Source organism: Pygocentrus nattereri, chromosome 29 (assembly GCF_015220715.1).
Source record: "Pygocentrus nattereri isolate fPygNat1 chromosome 29, fPygNat1.pri, whole genome shotgun sequence".
In the NCBI taxonomy this organism is placed as follows: Eukaryota; Metazoa; Chordata; class Actinopteri; order Characiformes; family Serrasalmidae; genus Pygocentrus; species Pygocentrus nattereri.
In genome coordinates this window covers 14187854-14215273 of record NC_051239.1, presented here as the reverse complement: position 1 = coordinate 14215273, position 27420 = coordinate 14187854, and the positions used below count along the sequence as shown (strand labels likewise).

General features: G+C 39.7%; 1 protein-coding gene across 3 annotated transcripts in view; it reads right to left on the bottom strand.

Moving 5' to 3' along the window:
* plch2a (phospholipase C, eta 2a) overlaps positions 1-27420 on the bottom strand; it is a 212657-nt gene that overhangs the window by 142363 nt on the left and 42874 nt on the right. The window contains exon 1 of one of the 3 annotated variants that reach the window (XM_037536167.1): positions 19063-19495. The exons of the other annotated variants lie outside the window; for them this stretch is intronic. Coding sequence (XP_037392064.1) covers positions 19063-19093 — 31 coding nt within the window. The 5' untranslated portion in view covers positions 19094-19495. Of the gene's footprint in view, positions 1-19062; positions 19496-27420 lie in introns of those variants that run through there. 3 annotated transcript variants of the gene reach the window in all.

Sequence of the window (27420 nt, the reverse complement as noted above, 5' to 3'; positions counted from 1 at the left end):
TGGTAACAAACCCTAGAACTCAGTAGTCACCAAAATATCCCTTTGATGCTTAACTTGGCGTGAAAGACTCATTGCAAACGACTTATTATTACTTTTCACATGTTCCTTTAAAGATATTTAAAGTCAACATGTTTGAACATCAGCAACCAATGCAAATGTAAGATGTAAGTTATGTAGTTATGTGAGTGGGGAATTGAAGTGTGGACCCACACACAAAGAATACTTGACTAAAAAACATGAATAAGAGCTGGTCAGGAGCAGAAAGCAAGATAACATGCGCTTAATAAGTAGGTACCTTTGACTTCATTCTGTTCGCACATTATAGTGACGTATTTCTTTAAGTGTATGGACCCTGGGGCTTCAACATCCTCTTCCGAAATGAACGCAGCTCAAGTTGACCCTGACAAACATTTCTTGAGGCTGTCACATTAATTAACTTCCCACTAATGCTTAATTCCAGTGGGCGCACTCTAACCTGGGTGGAAGAAATACGCCACGTCAGTCAAAAGGAAACAGTGGCTTTGTCTAAATCACATGAAACGCTATGAGCTATTACCATGACCCTGTGAAACTGCATGCCTGCTTTATGTTCAAGTGTTATGGTTGAAGTTGTAGTTGTAAGCATATGTGGAATATAGGAGGAGCTGAATTCACTTCATAGTGTTAAAATGAATGACTGAAAAAAATATTTATCTTGAACTTTTCTTTTAATACAATAGATATTGGAGGTGTATTTAGTAAAGTTAAAACATCACTAGGAGATAAAGCTGTGGTCTCTGGTATAAAGCAGAAACACAGTGCAAAATGTATTTAAATGCAGTGTCAATAGTCTCAGTGGTCATATCAGTCGGCATAAAATCCACATCTGCATAAAAAATAAACATCTGTTGTGCCCCCAGCACAAAACCTACACTCTGCTGAAGCTTTTAAATATGCTTACATGCTATTTACATATCATTTCTTTCATAAGCTCATAAATTCTTTGCAAAGTCAGATTGAAACAAGAGTAGTAGTTATATTTGTAAAGTGATGTTAGTAGTATTTGTACAGTGGTAATACGTGCAAAAGTTTTGCCAGCTCACTTTTTGATGATTTTTTGATACACTGTTTGTGTATCCTTTAATATTTTGCTAAGACAAACAAAGCTGCAGCTTTTTTAAAATGATGGTTTCAGGATAACTGACACAACAGCAGCCTGAGTTTAGCTGTTTGGGCAGCTGCTGGATCTCACTAAGCTGGTGCTGTGGGCGGTTAGCTTCATGCTTGGAGTTAAAATCAGGGCAATGATTAGAGCTGCAGATAAACCACAACATATACCATTTAGAATTTTTAGCTTAGTTAACCATTAAAAGATCACGGTTTTGGTCTTTATTTGTGCTTTCTACATAGTTTCTGCTGGTTTCACCTGCTCAGGGGGAGGTGTAAATATTGCGCAACTTTAAATCTAGTTTATGTGGTGCAACCCATTCAGATTTAGTAATGCATAAATCTGAACTTAGTAAACACCTACGTTACAACTAGCCTACGTTTAAACGCTGCTGGTGCAGCACTGGTGTGTACTTGGCCTTGTGACTTTGCAGACCATTCACATGCACAATAAGCTATAAGGAAAGGGAAGAACCAGAAAAGCGTGATAGGTCCCCTTTAATCTAATGTAGTAATGGCAAAATGCTGAGTGGACAGCTGAGAAATTGAACAGTGCTCGAGTGCCGCGTGTGGTTGACCTTATGTGTTCGAACTGGAGTCAAGGGTTTATGTTCACAGCCCTGTTCCGCTTTACGAGTGCATGTTGGTTGACTGATGATGCTACCTTGCTGACTTAGCAAACGCCCATCAGAGATGTCTGAGCAGCATGTGCTCATCTCAGACTTCTCTTCTATATCAGTTTTGTTCCACTAGTCTGATTAATGTCAGAAAACACAGTGCTCCGAGTTGAAACATCACCCATGTGGACTCAAAACTGCTTCGCCAAGAACCGGAATTGGTTGTGTTCAAACTTTGGCATATGACTGTAGTATGAATGCATGTAATTTCTTTGTTATAAACCAGATAAGCCTCTTAGTAGATGTGCATACTAGACGACTTCCTCTACTGCTCACATGCTGTACACTGCCTGCCAAAGTCAATAAATATTTTAAGTGGCCATGTATCAGCAGCCACACAATTTGTTCAGTGCTGGTAAATTGTGATTACCCAGAATGCACGCCGAATGATGAGTGCTTAAGTAGCTGCGATAGACTCGGCCCAGGCAAACTGAAACCTGAGCAGGAAAATAGAGTGACATTTACATTTATCATGGTAAAGTGCTTTCCCTCTCTGTCTTTCAGCTGTTGAGCAGGTAGCCCTCATCACAGGTGGCCTCTTTCCAGCGATGAGACAACAGAATGAAGGAATGAAGCTCATTGATGGTGTGCGCTGAGTGAGTAAATGAGTCACCGTGTTTTTGCGAAGGTGAGATGAAAGCCAGAATGGGAGGAAAAACGTACTGGGAGAAGATGCCGCTGAGCCGAGAGAATCTCTGCGGAAACACCATAAGATCAAAAAAGTGCTCGATGCTCTCTGTGTACATGAATGTGATACGACTACCCAATTACATCTTGTGTAATAATGCCTAAATGGGTAAAACAAAGACATGACATGGAGGTAATGAAATGGCAAAAATGAAGTCGGGCTTCATTTAGAAGTGATGAGCCTCCAGAAAGCTTATTTATACTGGGAACACATCCATGCCACTTTTTCAAATGCTGTTTTTGTCTCCACCAATTTAGGAAAGTGAAATTTCTTGAATATGCCATATTTACATGTCCAGATATTTTCTGCAAACTTTGTTAAGACATACAGTATGGCCATTGGCAATGGGATAAGAACAGTTCAGCTGTTTTGTCAGGAGTGTGACTCTTTTGATTAGATTCAAACGTGATTTCTGTAAATTAAGAGTGATTTGATTTGATTCAGTTCGCCGAGTCAATTTAGTGAAATATTATATAGTATAATATAATATAAGATGTCAAGTTTTCCTAAATGACCTGCTAATGCTGCTCAGGCAAAAAACAAGTCAAATCTCTTCAGGTTTTCTGCAACAAAAGCAGTGCCAAAGTAGCTAAAATGGCCTGTAATTTGGTTTTAACCCAAATATATGAGGTCCATTTTACATAAAGCAGCATATATCCCACAAACTACTCAAGCTACACTGTGGTGAGTAGTGAACACCCCATACTGAACATGAACTGGACTCAAAAACTCTCATTTCTGATCAAAGTTTCCTTTAAAAAGTAAACAAATAATATGATTTTCAGTTGGCTTATTTGGGTCAATAAGGCTGCCAAAATGGAAAATATGATGTGCTTTTTTTGCACCAGCTGACATATTTGGACATTTTTGGGAGGCAAAAATGAAATTTAACTTCGTTGTACTGAAACTTTATTCATATAAAAGTATAATGTGTTATTATTGCATAGTGTACAGTAATCTGTCTTATGTCACGACTCGGACCCATTAAAAGAACATTGCATACATTCATTTTATATGTGAGGTGCGGGATCCACTAAACTTCGTTCTGGGTCAGGATACAGCCGGCTTCAGCACAAATTAAGCTCTGTTTTCAAGCCAAGGAATGAAAGTGTATCACCGTTGTATGTCTCTAATTGGTTTTGCTTGATGAACAAGGTCTGGCAAAAGACAGCCAGACGAGTGCAGCGCAAACACGATGATGAAAATCTCATACACCCGTGAGCCGCACACTGCTCAAAAGAATAAAGTGAGACCGTTTCTGTCCGATGATCAGGAGATGAAAACTAGCCAGAGAAAATCACAGAGATTTGCCATCAATAGAAGCTGAAGGTGAGGGAATCTGACTGGGGGGCAGAGGGCAGTTAAACAGTTAAAACAGTGGGACTGACACAACTTCACTCACTCGCTTGTCCTGACTTTGGCTGCTGACATTACAAATCTGGTGTGCTGTCAACTACTGGGATGTGATTACTGAGCTGAGGGGTTGGAAGAGAACAGAAAGGGTTTGGGCTGCTTCATTAGAAAACAGCCATCAGTGCTGTCTAAAGAATTCTGCCATGTGTTGATTCGCCAAAGTCAAGCGAAGGACTATAAGCTAATCCACTGTGTGGACGTTGATTTCAACAAAACAACAAGTTATTCAGACGAAGTAATGAGGGTGAAAATCACTAAGGGCCTCAAAATGTGATATTAACATGATACTTAAGCCACAATCCAATTCTATTTCATTACTATACTACTTTTTATTACTTTTTTGCCCCTGAGGTCTACTAATAACATTAGTGTTATTATGTCATGATTTCTTTACCTCGATCATTTCCAACCTCTCTTTAACCTTTAAGATTGACACAGATGCAAACGTTTGGGTGCCTCTGGTCAAGTTACATGTTTTGCTAGTTTTCTAAGTGAAAATAAGACAGTTAACAAACTTAAATGGCAATTTTCTGCAACTTTTAGTGTATAATTTCGATTTATTTAACATATTGGAAAAACTAAAACATATTAAATGTGCAATATCCTTCTTGCAGGTCACATTTTAGGTTTTAATTTTTTAATTGTGCATTAAAATTGGCAAGTGTGTTCTCTGTGGAGGATGTGTTAACTTTTTTTTCCACTTAGAACTTTAGCAGAACATCTCATTTGACCAGAGGCAGCCAAACCTTTGCATTCAAATGTTCTGCCCTGTATTGTACCTCATTAAAAAAGGGTGGGGCCAAACTGTTCTAGGCAGAACAGACAGACACACTATATTGGCAAAAATATGTGGACACTCGTCCTAATTATCGAGTTCAAGTGTTTCATCCACATTAATTGCTAGCAGGTGTATAAAATCAAGCACGCAGCTATGCAAACTCCATAGACAAACATTGGTAGTATAATAGGTCGTACTGAAGAGCTCAGGCTCAGATTGTACTGACATAGGGTGCCTCCTTTGCCACAAGTCAGTTTGTGAAATTTCTGCCCTGCTAGATCTGCCATGGTCAATTGTAAGTGCTGCTATTGTGAAATGAAAGCATCTAGGAGCAACACCAGCTCAGCCATGAAGCAGTAGGCCGCACAAACTCAAACAGCAGAGCTACCGGGTGTGCAGCATGTAGAAACCACCAAATATCTTACTTCTTACTCCACTACATTATGCAACATCTATTGTTGCTTTTGGATTATGTGTGTACACAAACATAACCTGTCAAAACGAAAGAAGTGCAAAGCAAAAACACCAATCAGGACACAGCATGCACTTTTTGACCTATTGGACATACCGACACAGTGCAAGCACACAGTTCAATGTCAGTGTAGCAGCATTAAATTCCAGTAGTGTCTATTCCTACATAAAGGATGGAACTAACAGTGTAAATAGACCACAATATAGCAGTATGTACACATATGCAGTTGTGACTGGCATTTTTTTCTGAATTTATGCAAACACTATTTAATTTTATAGTAAGTTTGTTTTTGCTAGTTTATGAACCGAGACCTACAGATGCAATATAGTAAAGGAAAACTCATTTGAGAACCTTAAAGCAAGTTTTTACTAAACTTAAGCATGTAACTAAATTGAATTAAGTTAATTAATCTTTTAGTACTTTTACTTTAGATACGTATGTACATTTGAAGGCAAATACTTTAGTACTTTTACTCAAGTGGAGGTCTAAAGGGAGGACTTCTACTTTTTCCTATAGTAAAAACCTACACAGCCAAAAAAAACTAAGAGTGACCGCATATTGACATATCTACTACTCTGGTATCTTGGCAAATAAAGACCCTTTCAGAGGCAGGCCTTGGTTGATAATCGCTGTTTTTCTCTTGGATGAGGTCAAAACATGTCACACTATCATTTCAAGTCAGAGAGTGGAGCAATTTATCATTTCAGTGCTGTTCCAACGTCAGGCTGTCAACGGATGTCTGGTTAATTAGGGAAGAACATGCATTGAAAGAGAGATGCAAGTTATCATGCTGCGATAGAGACAGTTGCACATACAAATCAGCAACTGAATCGTGATCAAATTCAGGATGCTTTTCAATTTATCCTGGTCTTTAGTAAAGCCTACTCGACACATTGTTTAGCCGATAAGCCGATTAGGCTGATAATAAAGGCCAGAGGTTTTATCTTACATTAAACAACAAGCTATAGAGTCATTAATCTTTAGACTTTTTATTCAGTAACTATAATGAATTATTCAATGTGTAGTGTGATAAAAGTTACCAAGTTGTTTTGAGTTGATTGCTCCTAAAAGCTCCCACTCATAAAGTTATTACATGAAATGGATATTAATAAACTGCCTGATGCCTGAGACTTTGTTTAACAATAGCTTTGAGTAGGTTTGAATAGCTATTTTTGGTGGAGAGGTATATGCAGGGTGTCATACGGCCAAATAGCTACCAAAAAAATGCAGTTTTAAGGGTTTTAAGTACTTTGAATCAACTATTTTACCAATATTAACATTACACATAAAAACTCAGACGACACTTGTAGGTTCACTCATTTAGTAAACAAAAGGGCTGTATTTGTGTTGCAGACATTAGCCATGTTTACATGTAGCCTAATAATCCGTTAATAATCGGACTGATAGCTCAATCGTAATAGAATACGTCCATGTATACACCTCAATCAGACTAGACAAGGCTGTGCGGAATACAAATTCTATCCGATTGAACAAGGTGGGTAATCCTATGAATAATCCGTGAAATAGAAGAATAATAGCCATGTAAACAGCTGTATACGATTACATTCCCAACCCAATGTGCATTTGCGTCATAGCCAAAGTGTAGAGCAGAAACTGGACTGCAGAGGGGACAAAGTTTATGCTTTGAACTTTAAAAGACGGCAGTGGGACGGGTGTCTAGCTTATGTGTCTCAGAACATGACGCCTTCATCTTGCCCTTCTTCAATAAGTACTTTCATTTCATTAAAGTGATACTTGTTGTCATGGTAACGTCTACACTAAGTGGTGGTCTGTGCAGTTTTCACACGATTCTGTATTGGATTACTTGTAGTTTGCATGTAAACGGAGATTTTCCATCAGGTTGTTAAGTAACGTGCATATAAACATCTCAGTCTTGATCTATAATCGAAACGAATTCAATCGGACTGGCAAAAATCTTTGCATGTAAAGCCCCAGAAGTCTTTGCATGTAGAAAAATTTGTGAAAGTGTACTTTAATAGAGAACCAATGTACCAAATTTGGATCCATATAATATGTCTCAGAGTGTCCTCATATTGAGAGACAATAGCAGCGGACCTCAGATGCAGATTCCACATTTAGAACCAACTCTAGAGCTTTCATTAGCTCTTTTGTGCATAAACGTATGACGTAAGAACACGCAGCTGGCCAAGAAACACCTGAGCAGCCAACTGTCCGATTATTTCTGGGCTGCTGAAAATAGGTCATGAATGAAAAGAGCCATATATGACTGGGCCTGTGATTCCCATATGGTTCACACTATAGATGCAAATATCCTCACATTACAGTTGCACTGTGGCCTCTTTCTGCAGCCCCCAGTAGCCATTTTTAATGAGTATAATCTTTTTTTTTTTCTCCCATAACTTTCTTCTCAGATTAATTAGGACACTGTTGGCTCTGTGTGAAATGCTGTGACTCTGTGTTGAGCTGCTAGTGAGCAATACGGTGCAAAAGGGGGGGGTGAGAACCCCCTGCTGTCAAAACAATTAACCTCTGCTCACATGTGAAGACCACCCAGATCACTTGCAGTTTTCTGAATCATGCGTCTTCAAACTGAAATATACAGGTGTGTGCAAAAGTTTTGGCACTCCGTGTTTTGTTGATTTTCTAAGTGAAAATGAAGCACCCCCCCGCGACCCTGACGGAGAAGCGGCTTAGAAAATGGATGGATGGATGGATGGAAAATGAACTAACAGTGAACAAATTTCTGCACATTTGAATGCACACCTACTCTTCATTTGGTGGATTTAACCTAATGGGAAAAAAAGAAAACATAAAAAGTGGCCTGTGCAAAAGTTATGGCGTGTTTCATGTTAAACTCAGCACAATAATAGCTATTATGCACTAAAAGTTCCTTTGTAAGCTTGTTCCCTCCAAAACACAGGGAATAATACATTTTATGGCTACTATGAAAAGGAGTTAACGTCATGGTCATCGTTTTAGTTCAAATTCAGAGTGCTGGAGTCCGGAACCACCATAAAAATAACAAGAATAACTGTCACTGTCCACTTCAACACATTCGCACTACTACAGATCTGCTTAGCTTGAGAAATGATTCCACTCTCTGCCAATGAGGATAAACCCATCTTAAATGTCTGCTGCCCTGACTATGCCAATGGTCTCATGAAACATTTAAAGCTACTTGGGTTTGCGGAGGAATAAACATCAGCCTTTGGAAGAACAAGAAACCGCACAGAGCTGGCACGCAGAGTTTTATGGCTATTTGAACTGAGGAAAAATCTGCAGAACGAGGTCATTTAGCAGTTTGCAGAGGGGCTATGAAAACGGCTGAATGAATGTTTAATTTCTCTCCAAACCCTCGCAGCCAGAGTGATGACAGTACCCTCGATTCTAATGGAGCTTCACACTTTAGCTGCTTTAATTGCTGTGCTTTTTTTTCCTTTTCTTTTTTTGGCTGATGCTATGCTACTTTCACACATCCTAGGTCTCTTTTAGTGATCATGAGCCCTACAGATGCGGCCTATCTGCACCAGCGGTTTCACAAATTAAAAAAGCGATTAAGATAAATCCACAAACAAGACGTATGTCAAGACGCTGCTAGTTAACAGTCCTTCAGTGCTTTCCAGTGGGACGTGTCTTTTGAATGATAATGTTAAAGCCTAAGGATATGCTCTGAAAACAAGCATTAAGTCTTAGAGCAAATTAAAGGAATACTCCAAAGTTTTTTAATGTAATCTTTATTCATTATTCATTGGCATGGATCAATTAGCACAGAGAATCATTTCAGTGGATTTCCCTTTACTTTGAGAAGGACAGAATACATTTTGACTTCAAACACATTTACAATAGAAGCCAAAGGGCAGCTGCTGAAACACGTACACACACAAGTTTTCTGCTCTTTTAAAGGCATTGAAATATCAAACATATACAGTTTTACATTTAGCCCAGATGTAGCTGACATGTTCAGTGTGCTTCTATAGTTTAGGGCCACGGCTAACATTGCTAGAGGTTAACAGTCACCCAAACCTTTTCTTATAAATACATCCATAAAATTCTTCATTAAGTTTTCACTAAGGAAATGCAGACTTCTTGGAGTGGATTAGTGACATAGTACGACTTACTGTGAACTATAAAAATAACCAAAACAACCAACTGGTGTACTGCTGATATTCACCTTCACCCCTGTCACACAGGCATAGGCATGCTACAGAATACATTTACAATTTCCAGAGATTTTTGTTTATGATCATATATCTGTAAACATAACTGTATGGATGCATGCATGCTAAGGAGCCGCTGTGTTCAACTACATGGTGAATTCATACCATGTCCTCAACAAGTCCAACCTTAACAAAGACCCAGAAGCAGTTTCAGTGGGTTGAGAGAAGTTTTGGGACGTATTTATGGAAAGGATTTGGGTGATTATTGACTTTTTAGTGTTTGTTAGCAATGCTGGCCTTTTAGCTCTTTTCACCTTCAAATTTTGGACAGCAAACTTGACAACTACACACAGGGTGAGTGGATAGTTTTGTAAAATAGATTTATTTACTGCACCATTCATGACTTTGAAGCAGTTTGAATGGGTTGAGAGAAGTTTTGGAGATGCATTTATGTAAAAAAAGATTTGAGTGACTATTGACGTCTAGTGTTCGGACAGCAAGCATGAAACCCACACCTGGGGTGAGTGGCTTATTGTGTAAAATAAATTTTTTGCCAAACCATTGCTTTCATTTTCAGTGAAAACGAGGGTACTTCACATGCTTGGGGGCTTGGAGGGTTTTCAAAATAAACTGTTAGCTTGATATTGTTTGGATAATGCAAATTAATGCTGAAAAATAAAGGTAGTTTTCACAAGCTTATCACAATATTAGCCACACTGGCATCTCTGGTGAGGTATTTCTTCAATCTGCAGGGAATCTTGGTTCAGCAAAGGGCTAAAGGTCTAATTTTCTTTCTTTTTTTTCTTTGCTCTTGCACAATAACCCTGCACAGTTATCCTGTATATTTACACAAAATGAAATGAGCATGTTTAATTAAAAGAATAACCATAATCAGGTGACGGTGTTTGAATGGAGGGCTGAAAGCGAGCCAGATGGTAGAGGTGATGATGCAGTTCAGTCATGCATTGTCGACAAGTTCGGTAGACAGGAGAATTGCGTAACTGCTGAGAGAACATCTGGACACCACAGCTTCCACTGATGGCTGTGAAAGCCATGCTGATAGTAACACGGTTTTTAAAAAACCCAGTAACTTTGCCTGTAAAGAACCTAACAATGTAGCACTGACAGGACCTTTTGTAAAGGGCTTGTAAATAGAATAGAGCAGGAAATGATGACTTATGATTCACGCTAAACAGCTACTAGGAAAAGTAAAGCTTTGAGTCAACCACAGTGGCAAAAGCTACAGTGGGTCAAGTGTACGTGCATGAGAAGCATGTGCCTGTTTCAAAGCATTTGTCTACTAACTGCACAATGCCGCAGTGAACTAGTGGACCTGTTGAACCCAGGCCAAGAGAAAAGTTCAGCGATGAAGAAACAAATTACAAATGTGGTTCTTTCCTCCCAAAACCTCCTGGGAGTAACTGTACTCCAGCTCAAAAACACAATTAGCAAGTGCATATTATGGCTGCATCAAGGCACATTTTTGACTGCGCATTCTCACACAGTTCTACTAGAAATAGTCTTTTTATAGCACTTTTCATTTCAGCTATAAAATCTCATCAAAGTGCTCTACACAGAAAAATAAGGAAAACAACGGAAAGATAAAATGCCATGGTCAAAATGAAATCACAGCACAGATACAACCAACAGAAGGTAAAAGACAATTTGCAGGGTAGCGAAAGAGTGTTTTCAGAGGTGATTTGCAAGTAGTTCCATTCACTCAGGTACATGTACTGAAGTAAAATTTGGTACCACTTTACCACAGGGTTTATAAATGGTTTATAAAGGTCACACCTCAGATCTTACTGGTAACTTATCTTATTTTGTCTTCCCCATCATTTAGCATTATACCTGCCAACTTCACCCAATAGTCATATTCAGTCACCACTGATTTTTTCATTCATGTGTTTTAACTAAATAGATTTTTAAGATATTTAGACCCTAATTAACAACTATTAATGAACTAATTCTAAACTCCAGCTGGATCAAATTGTAAGTCGCTCTGGATAAGAGCATCTGCCAGAACGCTGCTATTTTAAATATAAATGTAGAAGTGTGTAATAAAACTTTGGGCCCGGCGATGGGCTCATGGCTTGTTAAGGGGTTTTAAGCTGTGGTCTGAGTAGCTGGTGTTGGTATACAATAGTGATTACTTTTGATAACAAACATTCTGTCATGCACCGTCATTTCAGTTTGCAGGAGCGTTAGCTTGTTTGTGGCATACGTATGGCATGATTCGTATTTTGACTGCTAAACAACCTCGTACACCAGTGACACTTCAGAAGGGGGAAATAAATAAATAAACACCTTCCATTTTTCACGTAGAGAAAAACAACCGAGACCCGAAATTCCTTATAAGGCCATATGGATACCGACTACAGAATGACAGAATGACTTTAGAGGACTATTTTTTCACTACAAGGCCTGTGGAGTAAAAGGCCCAAGGAGTAAAAGGTGGTCTACCAACAACATGATTTTGAGACACCACCACTAGTTTATGGCTGGTTTAAGAGAAATTTTCACATAAAACTGAGCATTCAAACTTGAGAAAATTGAAGGGAATAGAAAAGAGGGCAAGAACAAAATATTAACCCCTTAAAATTCCAGGATTACAACAAAGCCTCAAATGTCCAAAATGGTCACTTTACAGAAGAAGAAAAAAACATACTTTACTTTTAATGTAAGTCAACAGAATCAGACACTTTTCCAAGTAATTTGGGGCCATTTCTTTCAGTCATTTGTCATGAAAGAAATTACATACAATATAAAAGACAACAGGCATTTTCAAATTATGTCAAAAACTGAAAAAGGACATATAAAATCGTGTTCCAACAGCAGCGATATACTAAGGCTATTATTCAGTAAATGCAGGGACTTAAATGCAAACTGGTTGAGCTATTCTTAGGTTACAGAGCTGTGTAATAAAACTGCATACAGCTCTGCATATTCATACGACCCTCCCTCAAATGCAAATGCATGCACTGGGAAAATGCATTTTAGCCATTTTTCCTTGTGCTTGCATACAAACTGTCAACTGCTTTGGTACAAAGCAAACAGGCAAAGTGTATCATATTTATACCAGAAACTGTCACAAAAGGTTTAGCACATCCAGCCCAGTGTCTGACTTTGCCCTGACTTTTATCCACACTGAGAACCATATCATCATTGCAGCCGTTCTCCAGTCGGTAGTTTTCAGACTCTGATCTGACAGCTATTCTCGGCAGAAATAATAGGCGGAGCTTGATGCAGTGAAGCTGCACACCTTCTTTCATCCTGTGACTTTCTTCAACCCACAGTTCTCTCAAATCACAACACGACGCCTGACGCCCTGCATCCTCACACAACAAAGAACCCCCCCCCCCCCCCCTCTCTCTCTCACTCGCATGCCACACTCTTAAGAATAAAGGTGCAAAAAGGTTCTGTGGACCAATTAGAACAATCACCTTTAACTCTACAAATAACCTAAGAGTGGAAGGACATACTCCAGCATTTTAGATCTAATCTCTGAATCTGTAGCACATGATTGATAAAACGTACTTAGAAGAGAACAGAAAAGCCATTGATTTGAAACACACATATCATAGATGTCAATGGGCAGGTGCTGAGTTCCATCAGTAAATGCCAATAAACTGAAACACCTGCTTGCCGGCTTCTATTCTGCATGTGTTTTGAGTCAAAGGATTGGGGGGGGGGGGGTGTGAATTGGGTTTCCACTTGTGACACCTGTTTATGTAAGAGTGTAGCCCTACCCACAAACAGCATGATGCAACTATAAAAGGGAAATTTTGTGAGCAAACTTTAAGTTGGCTTGACAAATCCATTGCTGTGCTACCCATTGTGGTTGCTAAGGTGTTGCTAGACGATTGTTATGGTATTCCAGATAGTTGCTAAGCTGTTGTTAGGCCACTGTTATGGTGTCCCAGGTGATTGCTATGAAATTTCTATGGTGTTTAAAGTGATTGCAGATGTATGGCTGGGCCATTGATATGGTTTCCCAGGTGGTTGCTAAGCCATTTCTGTTACCTTAATGTGGCTGCTAAGATGTGTATGTATATGTGTTCTGAAAGCGTAAGCATGCTATAGGCTCTAAGAGCATGAAAGTTTAATGGCTCTAGCTTGAAAACTGTGAGCCATGAAAATAGTACAAAAAGTGTAGGATAATAAAATGAAGAAGAAGAAGAAGAAGAAAACAAAGAACAGTAAGCAGGCATTGGCAAGCCAACATCATGAGAAAAGGAAAACTTACATCTATTTGAATGGGTCCTAATTTGATAATGTTTTCAGTTGTAATATTATACCCTTTCAAGGATGTACACAGATAAGCATGTAGAGTCCATTATTAAGGTGAGGTTTCTCTAAGGAGCTGTCCACTCACTGTGGTACACTGAAATAAATCTATGCAGGGTTACTGAAGCCGACTGTAAAGTCAGTTTCGCACAATAAAAAAGCCTCAGCTTATTTATTTTAATAACACAGGAGTTATTTATTCATTTATTTATTTATTATTTATTTACTTAGCAAATGTTGAGTTCGTCCTGAAAAAATGCCACTTTGGTGTAACGTCAAAGATAAATTTACTAGAAAATTAGAAAACATTAGCCAGAGCATGACAGACTCTGTAGGATCTCACAAAACCATCTGGGTCATTTTTTGTTTCAAATGGACGTTTTTAGCTATAAATGGACATGATGTGAAGATATGACCAATGTCCATTTTACAGGCCTATCTTTTACAGACTACTTTTCTCCCACCCATAAGTGACCACACTGGAGTAACTTTCTGCTAACAGCACATCCATAATGAGCGAAAGTTTCCCGCACTGACTGATTTGTAATAAAGGATGAAACAATAAAGCACTACAAAAAAGAGAGAAAGAAATCGAAGAGGAAGATGTAACCACAGAGCTTCTGGCTCTTTGCTGAGGATGAATCCACTGTCAGAAACGTTATCGAATTCTGCTCAGTAACCATATTGCTGCATTACACGGCTTATCTGTTTCTGCTGTTGGCCGGCTTTCTACGGCCCAAACAAAATTATGACATCGATCTTCAAAAACTGCACGCCAGCTGAAAAAAAAAATCAGACAAGAAAACTCTGAGCCAACCGTTTAGCTGTAATGCTATGTGCAACGGACAATAATCTCATAAAGGAAGAAATGCAATAATAGTGGTGCTCAGTTTTCAAACACAGCTGCCCCACAGCATGTGGGTTCCGGTCTGAGTAAAGAGTGTGTTCATCAGAATTGTGCCTCTTTCACACTTGAGGCTTTTCTTCATCTGAATTCCAGCACAGCTTAATTAGTGAACATATTCAACACCTGAACTGGAATGGGCAATATGGCGAAAATCTAACTTCACGATGTGTGATGATTTATCGATTAATTAATTTGTTCATTATTATTTGAAATCACCAGTTGGCCTGTACATTGGACATACAGAATGGACACACAGAAATGATCCAAAATTAAATGATTATAAAAAAACTTCCATATTAACCCCTTAATATCCCAGGCTTATTACATTAAAAGGCGTATTATTCAGTAACAGACACTTCAGTGCTAACTGGTTTGGGTATTCTTAGGTTACAGAAGTGTGTAATTAAACATAAATTAAAGTTGAGAAAATGTTTTCCTTCTCTTTTAAACATTTTTTTCAGATATAAGGAGTGTTGAAACGATGATGTTTTGGTTCTTTAGGGTTTGAATAGCTGGAACGGTTACAATAAAGCAGTAGTGCTACATTTATAATATGCTACTATTTATTTCCTGATCAATACTGCAATGTTTTTTTTCTTTACATTAAGCTCAAGGCCTTATTTTTTTTTTACCTGTTTTTTGGCCAGTGCCGAACACACTAGTGAGACAATAGCACCCAGCTCACCTAGCAGCATCAAGTGCCCTGGAAGCCATTGAGATGCCAACACTGAGCTCACTAACACTACCGTGTGCCTTAGAGGGCAACAAGAGGCCAGCACCCAGCTTGCTAGCACTGCGGAGTGCCCCATGTGTACCAACAGGCTTGCAGCCACCTCACTAGCACCATAGAGTGCCCCACAGGGTACTGACGGGCCAGCACCCAGCTGACAAGCACCGCAGAGTGCCCTGGAGTGCAACAAGAGGCCTGTGCCCAGCTGGCCAGTGATGCTAAGAGCCTTGGACACTAGCACCACAGAGTGCTCTAGAGAGCAATGAAAGCTTGGTGCCCAGCTCTCTAGCACTACCTAACCAGTGCTGCCAAGTGCCCCAGACGTTAGCACTACAGGGTGCCCCAGAGGGCAATGAAAGATTGCTGCCCAACTCACTAGCATTTCCAAGTGCCCAGGAGGGCTGGTGTCCGGCTTACTAGAGTGACAGAATGCCCCGGCAGGCAATAAGAGACTGGGGCCGGCAAGTGTCACAAAGGGCAACGAAAGACTAGTGCCCAGGAGGGCTAAGAAAGACTGTTGCCCAGCTTACTAGTCTGGCCAAGTCCCCATAAGGCATTGAGAGGCCAATGCCCAGCAAACTAGTGTGGCTGAGTGCCCAGAGGCAACAAGAGACCAGTGCCCAGCTAACTAGTGTGCCTGAGACCCCCAGAGGTCAATGAGAGGCGGATACCCAGCTAACTTGTGTGGCTGAGTGCCCCTAAGGTCAATTAGAGGCTGGTGCCCAGCTCAATAGCACTGTCAAATGCCAACAGAGGCCAGCAGAAAGTACCAACGGGTTGGTGCCTAGCTCCCTGGCACCATGCACAGCAGCACTACTTTCCAGACCATGCCTCACTTTTTGTAGCATAGTTACTGGGCCTCTCCCAAGCTTCAACCCCAGTGGCTGTGCTGAAGAGAGCGAGGACTTAGGTGGCTTGGGGACAGAGCTGCCCTCTCCCTCTTGAGTCTGATTTGAGGAAGGAGCATGGCTGCCTTATAAAAAGCTCATGCTCAGCCGGGAGAGAGGACCCCACAGGCAAGGACAAAAAAGAAAGAATAATAAAAACCCAAGGGCTGAAAAGCTTAGAGGAACAAGTCAAAGGATCGACAGTCTTAGTTTAAGTTGCTGTTTATGCTGCTGAAAACCAGCAGTTCTGCTTGTGTAAGAAAAATAAATGGTCTTTGCCTGCTGCCGCCAATCCTGCCACCAGTTCCCTTTTTCACAGACAAACACAGGGCCTGCTACACATACAATTACAACTCTTGCACTTTGATAACTGCATTTAAAATGCAAATTTGATATAAAACCCCAATTCCAATGAAGTCGGGCCGTTGTGTAAAACATAAATAAAAGCAGAATATGATGATTTGCAAATCCTTTTCAACCTATATTCAGTTGAATACACTACAAAGACAAGATATTTAATGTTCAACGCAGGCATCAAATTCAAAATGAGTGAATATTTGCGAAAAACAATAAAGTTTATCCGTTTGAACATTAAATATCTTGTCTTTGTAGTGTATTCAATCGGATATAGGTTGAAAAGGATTTGCAAATCATCGTATTCTGTATTTATTTATGTTTTACACAACGTCCCAACCCCCCCGCGACCCTGACGGAGAAGCGGCTTAGATAATGGATGGATGGATGGATGGACAACGTCCCAACTTCATTGGAATTGGGGTTGCAGAAATGATGAATCATCAAGGCTAATGTAAAGTACAATGTCTTCTATTCAACTTTTTCACATACTGTGTGTTGCTATATCAGAGTGAAGAGCAGAATTATACCCCCAATGATACTGTGTGGTGGACTTGAACTTGCAATATGTCAACAGTGCAAAGCCTTAGGCAGATACATCACTTACAAGCCTAGTTCAAACTTCTTTTAATTCAGTGTTCTACAATACAATAACTACAACGTTTGCAGCACCTACTGTGACGTAATTTATCATGTTAATAATAGCATATGGTCATATCGCCATGACATGAGATAAAAGAACAAATGGTAGTGAAACAGACATGATGCAATAATGTCTCCACTGACTAGCTTTTTATAGTGCTTTACCAACAGACTCCTCCAGATTCACTCTGATCTGGTGTTCGCTCTGAAATGCTCATTAGGCGTCTAGCTCTGGGCTAAGCACTCGTCTCTGTGCCAGTAATATCGGCTGAGCTTCTCACTTCAAAAGTCTGTGACTAAAAGCCTGGCTTTGCGTAGCTCGTAATGACTGCCTCCATTGTTTAAGTGCTTAGCGATGATAGTATGGAGGGAAAAAAGCTTTATAAAACAAGAGTCAGGGACTGAAGACACAAATCACTGATGATTGCTAATGAATTGCTCTAAACTGTGTTGACGATTGGTGCTACAGCTGTCCTTATTGATTATTTCAACAGTTGATCAAGCAATCTGAGTTTAAAAAGGATAAATAATAACAACATTTAAAAGTAAAAATATCGATCACAAAGCCCTTAAAAGTATTTAATTTCCACTCCATAATTTCCAGATATACATATATATCGATAGTACATCCACTGCTGTACTCCATTTCTCTTGTTTTTCAGTTTTTGACATAATTTAAAAGTTCCTGTTGTCTTTTACATGGTGTGCAAATTTCATGATAAATGGACCAAAAGAAATTACCTGCAATTACTTGGACAAAAAGTCTGGTACCACTGACTTAAAAGTAGAGCATGTATTTTCTTTCCACTGTAAAATTACCATTTTGGAGATATGAAGTGTATATATATATATATATATATATATATATATATATATATATATATATATATATTGTCTTCTTATGTTTCTACATCATTCCAGCACAGCCACTGTCCTTAACTTTGTGTGAAATGTTTTGCTGATTCAACCAATAGAAATGCTCTAAAATTACCTGGAATAAAACCTCTTGAGATTCATTTACATTGAAAGCAAAATGTTTTTTTGCATTCTCTACCATTTCTTTGGACACCAAGGATATGGTAGACATTATGAGATAAGAATGCATATAAATTGGTGTGTCTATCAGGTTTCATTTCACTTAAATGATGCATTATCATCATGCAAACTGCCAACTAATCACGGCCAAATTCATCCAGAAGGTTTTTTTTTTTTAACTGATTAATCGAAGAATCGTGACAGCCGTAACTGCCTAGACTTGCATTTCCCTTTCAGCACTGTTGGATAGCACGAAAAGTTGGTAACACAATGCACACAGTGAGGAAAACACTGGCTGCCAAAGCAGACTGTACATGTCAACCTGCATTAATATGATTGTTTCACTGTTCATACGTTCTCTCCCAAGCTCTGGAAGCTGCAGCTCTGTGAGAGACAGAGCTATGGAAAGAAAAGTGCTAATTAAAGGAATGCTCCTGGAATCTCCATCTGCTGCATCTGTAGCATACGGACAATCGTTTCCCAGAGCACTGTTTTTGAAGAGATGCTATAGCGAATCACTTCCAGTTCCCTACAGAACCCTTCAATGGTTGCTGTCTTTTAAATTGAAAAGTTGTGTACAGTTATTGTGTTTTTCATTATTAGTACTGCTATTTTCTTCAGTTCAAGGGCAGAACCAAATTCAATGGGTTCAGCTGCTGAACCCACCAGGTGCCATTGGCTTCTATTGTAAGTGCAGATGGAGTCAAGGTGTTTTCTGTTCTTTTACTAAGTAGAGAGAAATGATTCTCCACGGTAATGAACCACAAGCTACAGATACAGCGGACAGAGATCAGGTTCAAGATAAAGTGAAGAAGTCCTTTAACACAGAAGCAGCATCAGGACACCACCACGCATGATGTTGCATGCAGCCACAGCAAGCAATTAGCACACGAGAGAAGGAGCTTACTGTGTTTCTCAGGCAGCGCTGCGAGCTCCATCGCTCCGGCGTCTCCCGCAAGTTCGGCAGGGCGAGTGCGTGCGCGCGCGAGAGAGTGAGTGAGTGAGTGAGTGAGTGCGCGCGCGAGTGAGTGAGTGAGTGAGTGCGCGCGCGAGTGAGTGAGTGAGTGAGAGACACTTCTCTGCTCTCAGCTCTCTCCGAGTGATGGTAGTGCGAACACGAGGAGAGAAAGAAGCAACGAAAGCGCGGGCACGTTACTGTGAATGTGTCCAAAGAGAGAGAGAGAGAGAGAGAGAGAGAGAGAGAGCAGGTGTGAAAAGAAAAGGCGCACAGAAAGAATAGAGAAGGAGCGCTGAGATGTTCGGAAAGAGAGAAAAGGTAAGAAAACAAAAGCGATGAAATGAGACATAGAAAGAAGAAAGAAGAAAAGCTGGCGCGTAAAAGGAGGAAGAGAAGAGGAGCGCAGAGACGGTGAGAGGGAGAGTGCGAGCGACAGAGTGAAGCAGGGAGGGGAAAGGGGTGAGAGAGAGTAAAGTGAAAGAGCTTAGAGAATGAGATAAAGCAGAGTGACGAGAGAGAGAGAGAGATAAATGACGAGAGGGAGCAGAGGTGTGTGAGTGTTTACATGTAAATTCTTCATTAGCTATCGCATCTCTGTGGGAGAAGGAAGAAGGCAGATGACACATGGGGGCCGTTTAGCGTGGAATTCACTCAAACACTGGGGCACACACAATCACACTACATGCACACACCTATGAAACACACACGCACACACAATACTTGCACACACCTATGAAACATTGACACACATACACACTCATACACACCACTGCACACATCTATAAAACACTCATGCATGCACACACACACACACACACACACACAATACTTGCACACCCCTATGAAACATTGACACACATACACACACACTCATACACACCACGGTACACACCTATAAAACACTTATGCACACACACACACACACACAATACTTGCACACACCTATGAAACACTGACACACATACACACTCATACACACCAATGTACATACCTGTAAAACACTCATGCATGCACACACACACACCTATGCAATTTGCATACATACATGCCATTTGCACACACCTATGAAACACACAGTGATAGGAACAAATCCTTATAAGCAAAAGGAAGACACACACACACACACACACACACAGATCTATGAAACACTAGCACACACAAACCCTCTACTTGCACACAACTATGAAACACTCACACCGCACACACGCATACTATTTGCACACACACACACACACACACACACACACACACACACACACACGCACACAGACTCTGCACACGTATGCTACTTGAAACATTTTCTCTTCTTCTCCCTCGCTATGTTAGTCTGTTAGTGAGCCGAACCATCTCTATCTCCATCTCTGCCTCCTATCTCCCTCTGTATGTCTCTTTTACTCTGTTTCCTTTCTCTATCTCTTCTTCTCTCTCGATCTCCTTATCTCTTCTCTTTCTCTATATGTCCCTCACTCTATTTCTCCCCCCCGGGTCAATCTGTCAGTCAATCTGACTATCCCTCTCTCTCTCTCTTACTCTCTTTGTCTTCTTCTCTCTCACTCTCCTTTCTCCTTCACTCTGTATCCTTCATTGTCTCTCTTGTTCTCTTTCTCTATATGTCTCTCTCATTCGATCTCTCTGGCTATGTGTCTATTAATCAGTCCAACAATTTCTCTCTCTCTTTTTCTTTGTCTCTATCTCCCTCTATGTGAGTCCATCTATCAGTCAGCCTGACCATCTCTCTCTGACTTTTCTGCCTATGCGTCTATGACTCGACCATCTCTCTCTCTGTTTGCACTCTTGGGTCTATCTGTTTGTCAGTGAGTCCAACAATCTCTCTCTCTCCCTCTGTTGTCCATCCAGTCTTTCTCTCTCTCATTCTCCCAGATTCTCAGCAGTGTCTGGCATGAATGTTACAACTTACGCTACGGCCGAAGCTCATAACTACAAACATAAACAGTAAATAAAAAGAAGAGATAGATTTAGGTGTAAAACAATAGAAATGCACAGGTTTATTAGTAAAGAATAAAAAACTACACTTTTTCTATATAGATATATATATATTGCTCCATCTGTTATCCCACAGGTTTTCACTCTCTCTTTCTCTCTCTTTCTCTCTTTCTCTCTCTCTCTCTCTCTCTCTCTCTCTCTCTCTCTCTCTCTCTCTCTCTGTCTCTCTCTCTCTCTCTCTCTCTCTCTCTCTCACTGTTGTGTCTGTAATCACAGCTCCAGCGCCGCTATTTTGGACCCTCTCATGAAAACACAGCCAGAGAGTCACTCTGTCCATCCTAATGTTTTCACCACTATTTTTTGAAACCCACTGTTGATGAAGGAGCACACACTCACACACTCACACTCTCACCTCCATCCCCCAAAGTTTTTCTGCCAGGCCAAATAGCTTGTCAGGCTACCCTGGAATGGTAACCTTATTTCCATAGTGACAGCAGAGTAAAGCAGCCCTGAGGCATCCTCCACACCACTGACCCTTGAGACAGGAGTGTGTGAGTGTGTGTGTTTGGGGTTTAGAGCAAAACATCATTGAAGCACGGGTGTTAAGAAATTCTCTCGTGAGGGTAATACTGCATTTATTCCCCTCTATTTTACTGAGTTCTTACATTGAGGTGGACAATGTCTTGATATTGATTGACCAGTGGTGCAAACGCCTGGATCCCTATAGCATCTATGTTCTATAGGAAATGATTCAGTTCATGGAAGCTCAAATTACATCGAATCAATGATTCGATTTAAATTGATCTTTGGGTACGATTCAAAATGGTGGTTAAAAATATATTGAATACTGAATGCTGAAATGTGACTAGAGGAGCTGTTTATTCAGTAGTGGAATACAATGTTGGGCGAGTTATATATATTAACCATTCCACCCTTTTTTGGACTGTCAGTTATTTTGTTGTCTATTTATTTTGTACAACCTTTTACATTTACTATACCCTATTTACTTTTCTGTGATCCCTGTATTTTAAATACAGAGCATCAAAAGATGACTGTGTTTACATGCACTTAATAATCTGATTATTGCAGAAAATCCGATTTTGTCATATATATCATTTCAACATGTTTACATGCATTACACTCTTAAAAAGATGATTCTTCAAGACTTCTTTAGTAAAGAAAATGGTTCCATATAGAGCCATAAACACACAGCACGCATTGCATGATTAAACAGTTCTTTGCAATGTGATACTGTTCTTCAGATGGAGAATGTGCTGTAGATGGTTCTATATCAAACCTTTTTAAAAAGGGCACCACAGAAGGTTCTTCTACTGTTACAATGTCATTCTTGACACAGTAGAAGAACCCATTTTCATGCTAAAAGAACTCTTTTCAAAAAGGTGCTATATAGAGCCATCTATTCTCCATCAATCTGAAGAACTATTTCACATTGCAAAAATAAAAAAAAACATTTAATCATGCAGTGGGTTCTTTGAGTGTTCATGGTTCTACATAGAGCCAGTTTTATTCACTAAACGCCATTGAAGCTTGATCTTTTTTATTTCTAACCAGCCAATAAACTCACAGAATAAGATATGGCATTAACATAATGTAAAACTCAAATGTTATGCCACAGCCTTTGTTTTTAAAACGTTGAGTCAATTTATCACTTTGAATATACATCATATAGAAGGTGAAAAATCAAGCAAGTAGCTGGTTTCAGCATCACTTCAAAAGTGTTCTGTTGCTATCTCGCAGGTGCTTGCCATTTTTGCACACATACATAGAACAATAAAATAAATCAGGGTAAGGGTACACATGCACTAAAAATGGGCAATAAACAAAGAAAGAAATCAGAGTAAGGATACACATGCATTGAAAATGTGCAGTGAACAAAGAAAGAAATCAGAGTAAGAGTACACATGCACTAAAAATGTGCAGTAAACAAAGAAAGAAATCAGAGTAAGGATACACATGCATTGAAAATGTGTAGTGAACAAAGAAAGAAATGAGAGTAAGGATACACATGCATTGAAAATGTGTAGTGAACAAAGAAAGAAATCAGAGTAAGGATACACATGCATTGAAAATGTGCAGTGAACAAAGAAAGAAATCAGAGTAAGGGTACACATGCACTAAAAATGTGCAGTAAACAAAGAAAGAAATCAGAGTAAGAGTACACATGCACTAAAAATGTGCAGTGAACAAAGAAAGAAATCAGAGTAAGAGTACACATGCACTGAAAATGTGCAGTGAACAAAGAAAGAAATCAGAGTAAGAGTACACATGCATTGAAAATGTGCAGTGAACAAAGGAAGAAATCAGAGTAAGGATACACATGCACTGAAAATGTGCAGTGAACAAAGGAAGAAATCAGAGTAAGAGTACACATGCATTGAAAATGTGCAGTGAACAAAGGAAGAAATCAGAGTAAGGATACACATGCACTGAAAATGTGCAGTGAACAAAGAAAGAAATCAGAGTAAGGGTACACATGCACTAAAAATGTGCAGTAAACAAAGAAAGAAATCAGAGTAAGAGTACACATGCACTAAAAATGTGCAGTGAACAAAGAAAGAAATCAGAGTAAGAGTACACATGCACTGAAAATGTGCAGTGAACAAAGAAAGAAATCAGAGTAAGAGTACACATGCATTGAAAATGTGCAGTGAACAAAGGAAGAAATCAGAGTAAGGATACACATGCACTGAAAATGTGCAGTGAACAAAGGAAGAAATCAGAGTAAGAGTACACATGCATTGAAAATGTGCAGTGAACAAAGGAAGAAATCAGAGTAAGGATACACATGCACTGAAAATGTGCAGTGAACAAAGAAAGAAATCAGAGTAAGGGTACACATGCACTAAAAATGTGCAGTAAACAAAGAAAGAAATCAGAGTAAGGATACACATGCACTGAAAATGTGCAGTAAACAAAGAAAGAAATCAGAGTAAGGATACACATGCATTGAAAATGTGTAGTGAACAAAGAAAGACATCAGAGTAAGGATACACATGCACTAAAAATGTGCAGTAAACAAAGAAAGAAATCAGAGTAAGGATACACATGCACTGAAAATGTGCAGTGAACAAAGGAAGAAATCAGAGTAAGAGTACACATGCACTGATTGCTGAGCTAAAATATCTCTTTATTGGGTTTCTTAATCAGATTTCTAGGCCTTAATACATTTGTGAAAGCTGTTTACATAACCACTTGAATAATCAAATAACTGCAGAAATCGCATTATGTGCATGTAAATGCATTCAGTGACATACCGTGCTTATACTGTTTTTCTGCTTCACTTTACTTCATGGCAAAAGTAATCTGATTACTCATTACTTTACTTTTACTTGACTCTCTGAAGCCCATGCACATGTGTACCAGCTAAAGTGACCAGTTAACATCCGATTGTTGTTTCAGCACTTTGTTTAGAAAGACAGCAAACATCACTTCTAAGAGGCAGTCAGAGAGATGCTGCAGGATCCTTTCATAAAAAGGCCAAGGTCATAAAGAATCTGAGATCAAAACACAAAAAAAACAAACTGAAGACTAAAACTAAAAGAAGACTAAAGTGAGAAACAGGGAAAAGTCAGTACACAAGAAGGGCCAAACAGGGAATAAGAAGAATAAAGGCTGAGAAATTCAACCACAGGAGCAAACAAACAATGCACACCCAGGGGCGTTAAAACAGACCAAGTGAGCATTAATACAGGATAGGTGAGCATGACGATGAGGCTGGGACGGTGATTAGAAAGCCAGCAAATGGAGGCGTGGTAGAGGGTGTGACATAATTTACAAGAGATGTCATTATCTCTGCCTTTGCTCTGAACAACACAGCCAGTTGATTTAAATTATTTATTTGGCTGATGTTGATTGCTGAGAAACTAGCCAGCAGAAACAGTTGCCTTGTAATAAAAATCTTTCTGAATAAAACGCAAAGTTTACAGAGCTGTTCCTGAACAAAGACCGAGTCTGGCCTGTTTGTTTAGGTGATGTTGGTGCCCATTCTTCTTCAGCACAGGGTTCTTACCCATCAGTTTCATATTACCATGATTAGATGCTCCAACAGATTGTTCGCCGACTTTACAGTGGTAGAAAGTATTTCCACTGTGCTTGTGTTGCACTGCTCTCATTCCCAATTGAGGCTGTGCAGTGAGCTGATTCAAGAAGCACAGTCAAGTTACATTCAATGACTATATGGATGGATTATATACATAGACGAAACATATGTTTTAAATGCATCGCGTCAGGGTAATATTATTCCCTCAAAGACATTATAATACAAGCCCGTAGTTGTAATGTGACCGCAAGAATTTAAACTGTAATTCATTACGTTGTTACAGTACAAAATTGTTACATTTCTGTAACACATTTGTACCACTTTAGCCCCCAAACAGTGGTGAAATATAGACAATAAAAACAACACAGCACCATCAAAGCCACTGAAAGCTGCTGTGATATTGTCAGAATATGCTGCCCGTAATGCTACAGCCATCCGTGGCTGGGAGCTCAGCATAATTGGCCTCTCTCTCTCTCTCTCTCTCTCTCTCTCTCTCTCTGGATGGGCAGGATGGCTCTTGCTCTCCATCATCACTAAGCACAATGCTAGCCACTGCATGCAACTGTTATGCTGCTACTTTCAAGCTGCTGCAAATGTAAAGTCAGAGGCTCCAAACCCAGCCACAGTGCAGTGTGCAGCAGCTTCAGTCAATATTTGTGCATCTTCTCTTCAATAACACCCTCATTGTCATGCTTATTGCTGTTCCTTGTTGTTCTACTTGTCACAGAGGTGCTCATACTATGAGATTAATAATGAAGAATTTCATACATGTTTGAAAATATCAGGGCATAGCTCACTGAGAAAATCGCACTGCTGAACCATCAAGAGTGCACAAAGTGATTACTTGCCAAGATGGAGAGAATGGAGGGAGTTGGTAAAATTCCTGGGCTCTATCGGTTTGATGTTTTTTTTACTGAAATAAGGAGTAGCTGTCGAAAGTAGACAGTTGTCTGTTCAGTTACAGAACCTAATATTATCAGGTACTATGTTGCAATGCTGCCTAGTGCAACTTTCCAATACTACTGTCCTTCCATTAAGGATAACATCATATGCTATCATCCAGGACAGTTCAGGCAACCCTATTTGTCCCAGATCCCCAAAATCAGGGCTCTAATCGTATATGGCTTGGCTTTAGCGGAATGACAGAACTGGCACTTAGCACTTTTCTCCAAGCATGCTGAGCTGTCCAGTGACTGGGGCTGCAACTATCAAATATTTAAATTTTCAAATATTATCTCAAATATTGTTTAACAATAAGAAAAGATGTTTAATTTTAATAATTGAATAGAAAAAAAGATTTTAGTGTTGGCTTAATTGTAATGATCCATTATGTACAATAATATATATTTATTTATTCACTCATTCATGTAAAAACATCACTGTTAAATACAGAAGTGCATTTTGTGAAGAAAATGCACTAACATGTTCCTGTGTGGGTGCTATGATATCCTAGGTGGTGGCTAAGCTGTTGCAAGGCTGTTGCTATGGTTTCACAGGTGGTAGCTAAGGTGTTACTAGGTGGTTGCCATGGTGTCAGGAGATTTCTAGTGTGTTGGGGGTGGCTGCTGTGCTATCCTAAGTGTTTGTTAGGGTGTTGCAAGGTGGTTCCTAGAGTATCCCAGATGGTTGCCAGGGTGTTGCTATGAGGGTGCTAGGTGCACACACTTTTGCATCCCATTCAGTTCAACAGTGGCCGAAAGAAGTAAAAGCATCTTTTTAACCATCATCTTAAAAATAAAAACAACTTTTTGGTGAACTTCTCTCAGTGAATGTGGGAGTGATGTTTATTAGCCACTTAAAATCACTTTGTACTGGAGCTCTTGCTAAATGTGGTCATGTCAGCTTCAACGGTTGGTGCCGTCTGAATTATATTCCTTCAGCTCTGGACAGCTAACTAGCAGACACACACTCATTTATTTTTGGTAATAAATGCACCTGAGAGCCTGCTTGCTGGGTAGCTAGCAACACGGAGACATAGGAAACGTATCTGGGGTGAACCTGGAATTAAACTGATACTGTCGCCTGGAATTACGAGAGTCTCACAAGCCGTTCCAAATCACAGCCCACACTGAGCTTGGTGTGCAAAGCTGGCAGTGCTTCTGGTGAGACGCTTGAATTTATCAGATATTATCGAATATTTGTTGCAGCCTAACTAATGGCAGTGCGTTATTTAGAACAGCTGTAGTCTGAAATCATTATCCATATCATCATCCATGCCATGTCGTTCATTTCTGTTTTCACCGAAGTCAAAGAAAGTTACTCTTTAAATTATTGTTTTGTCCCATTAAATGTCTCTGAGCCAT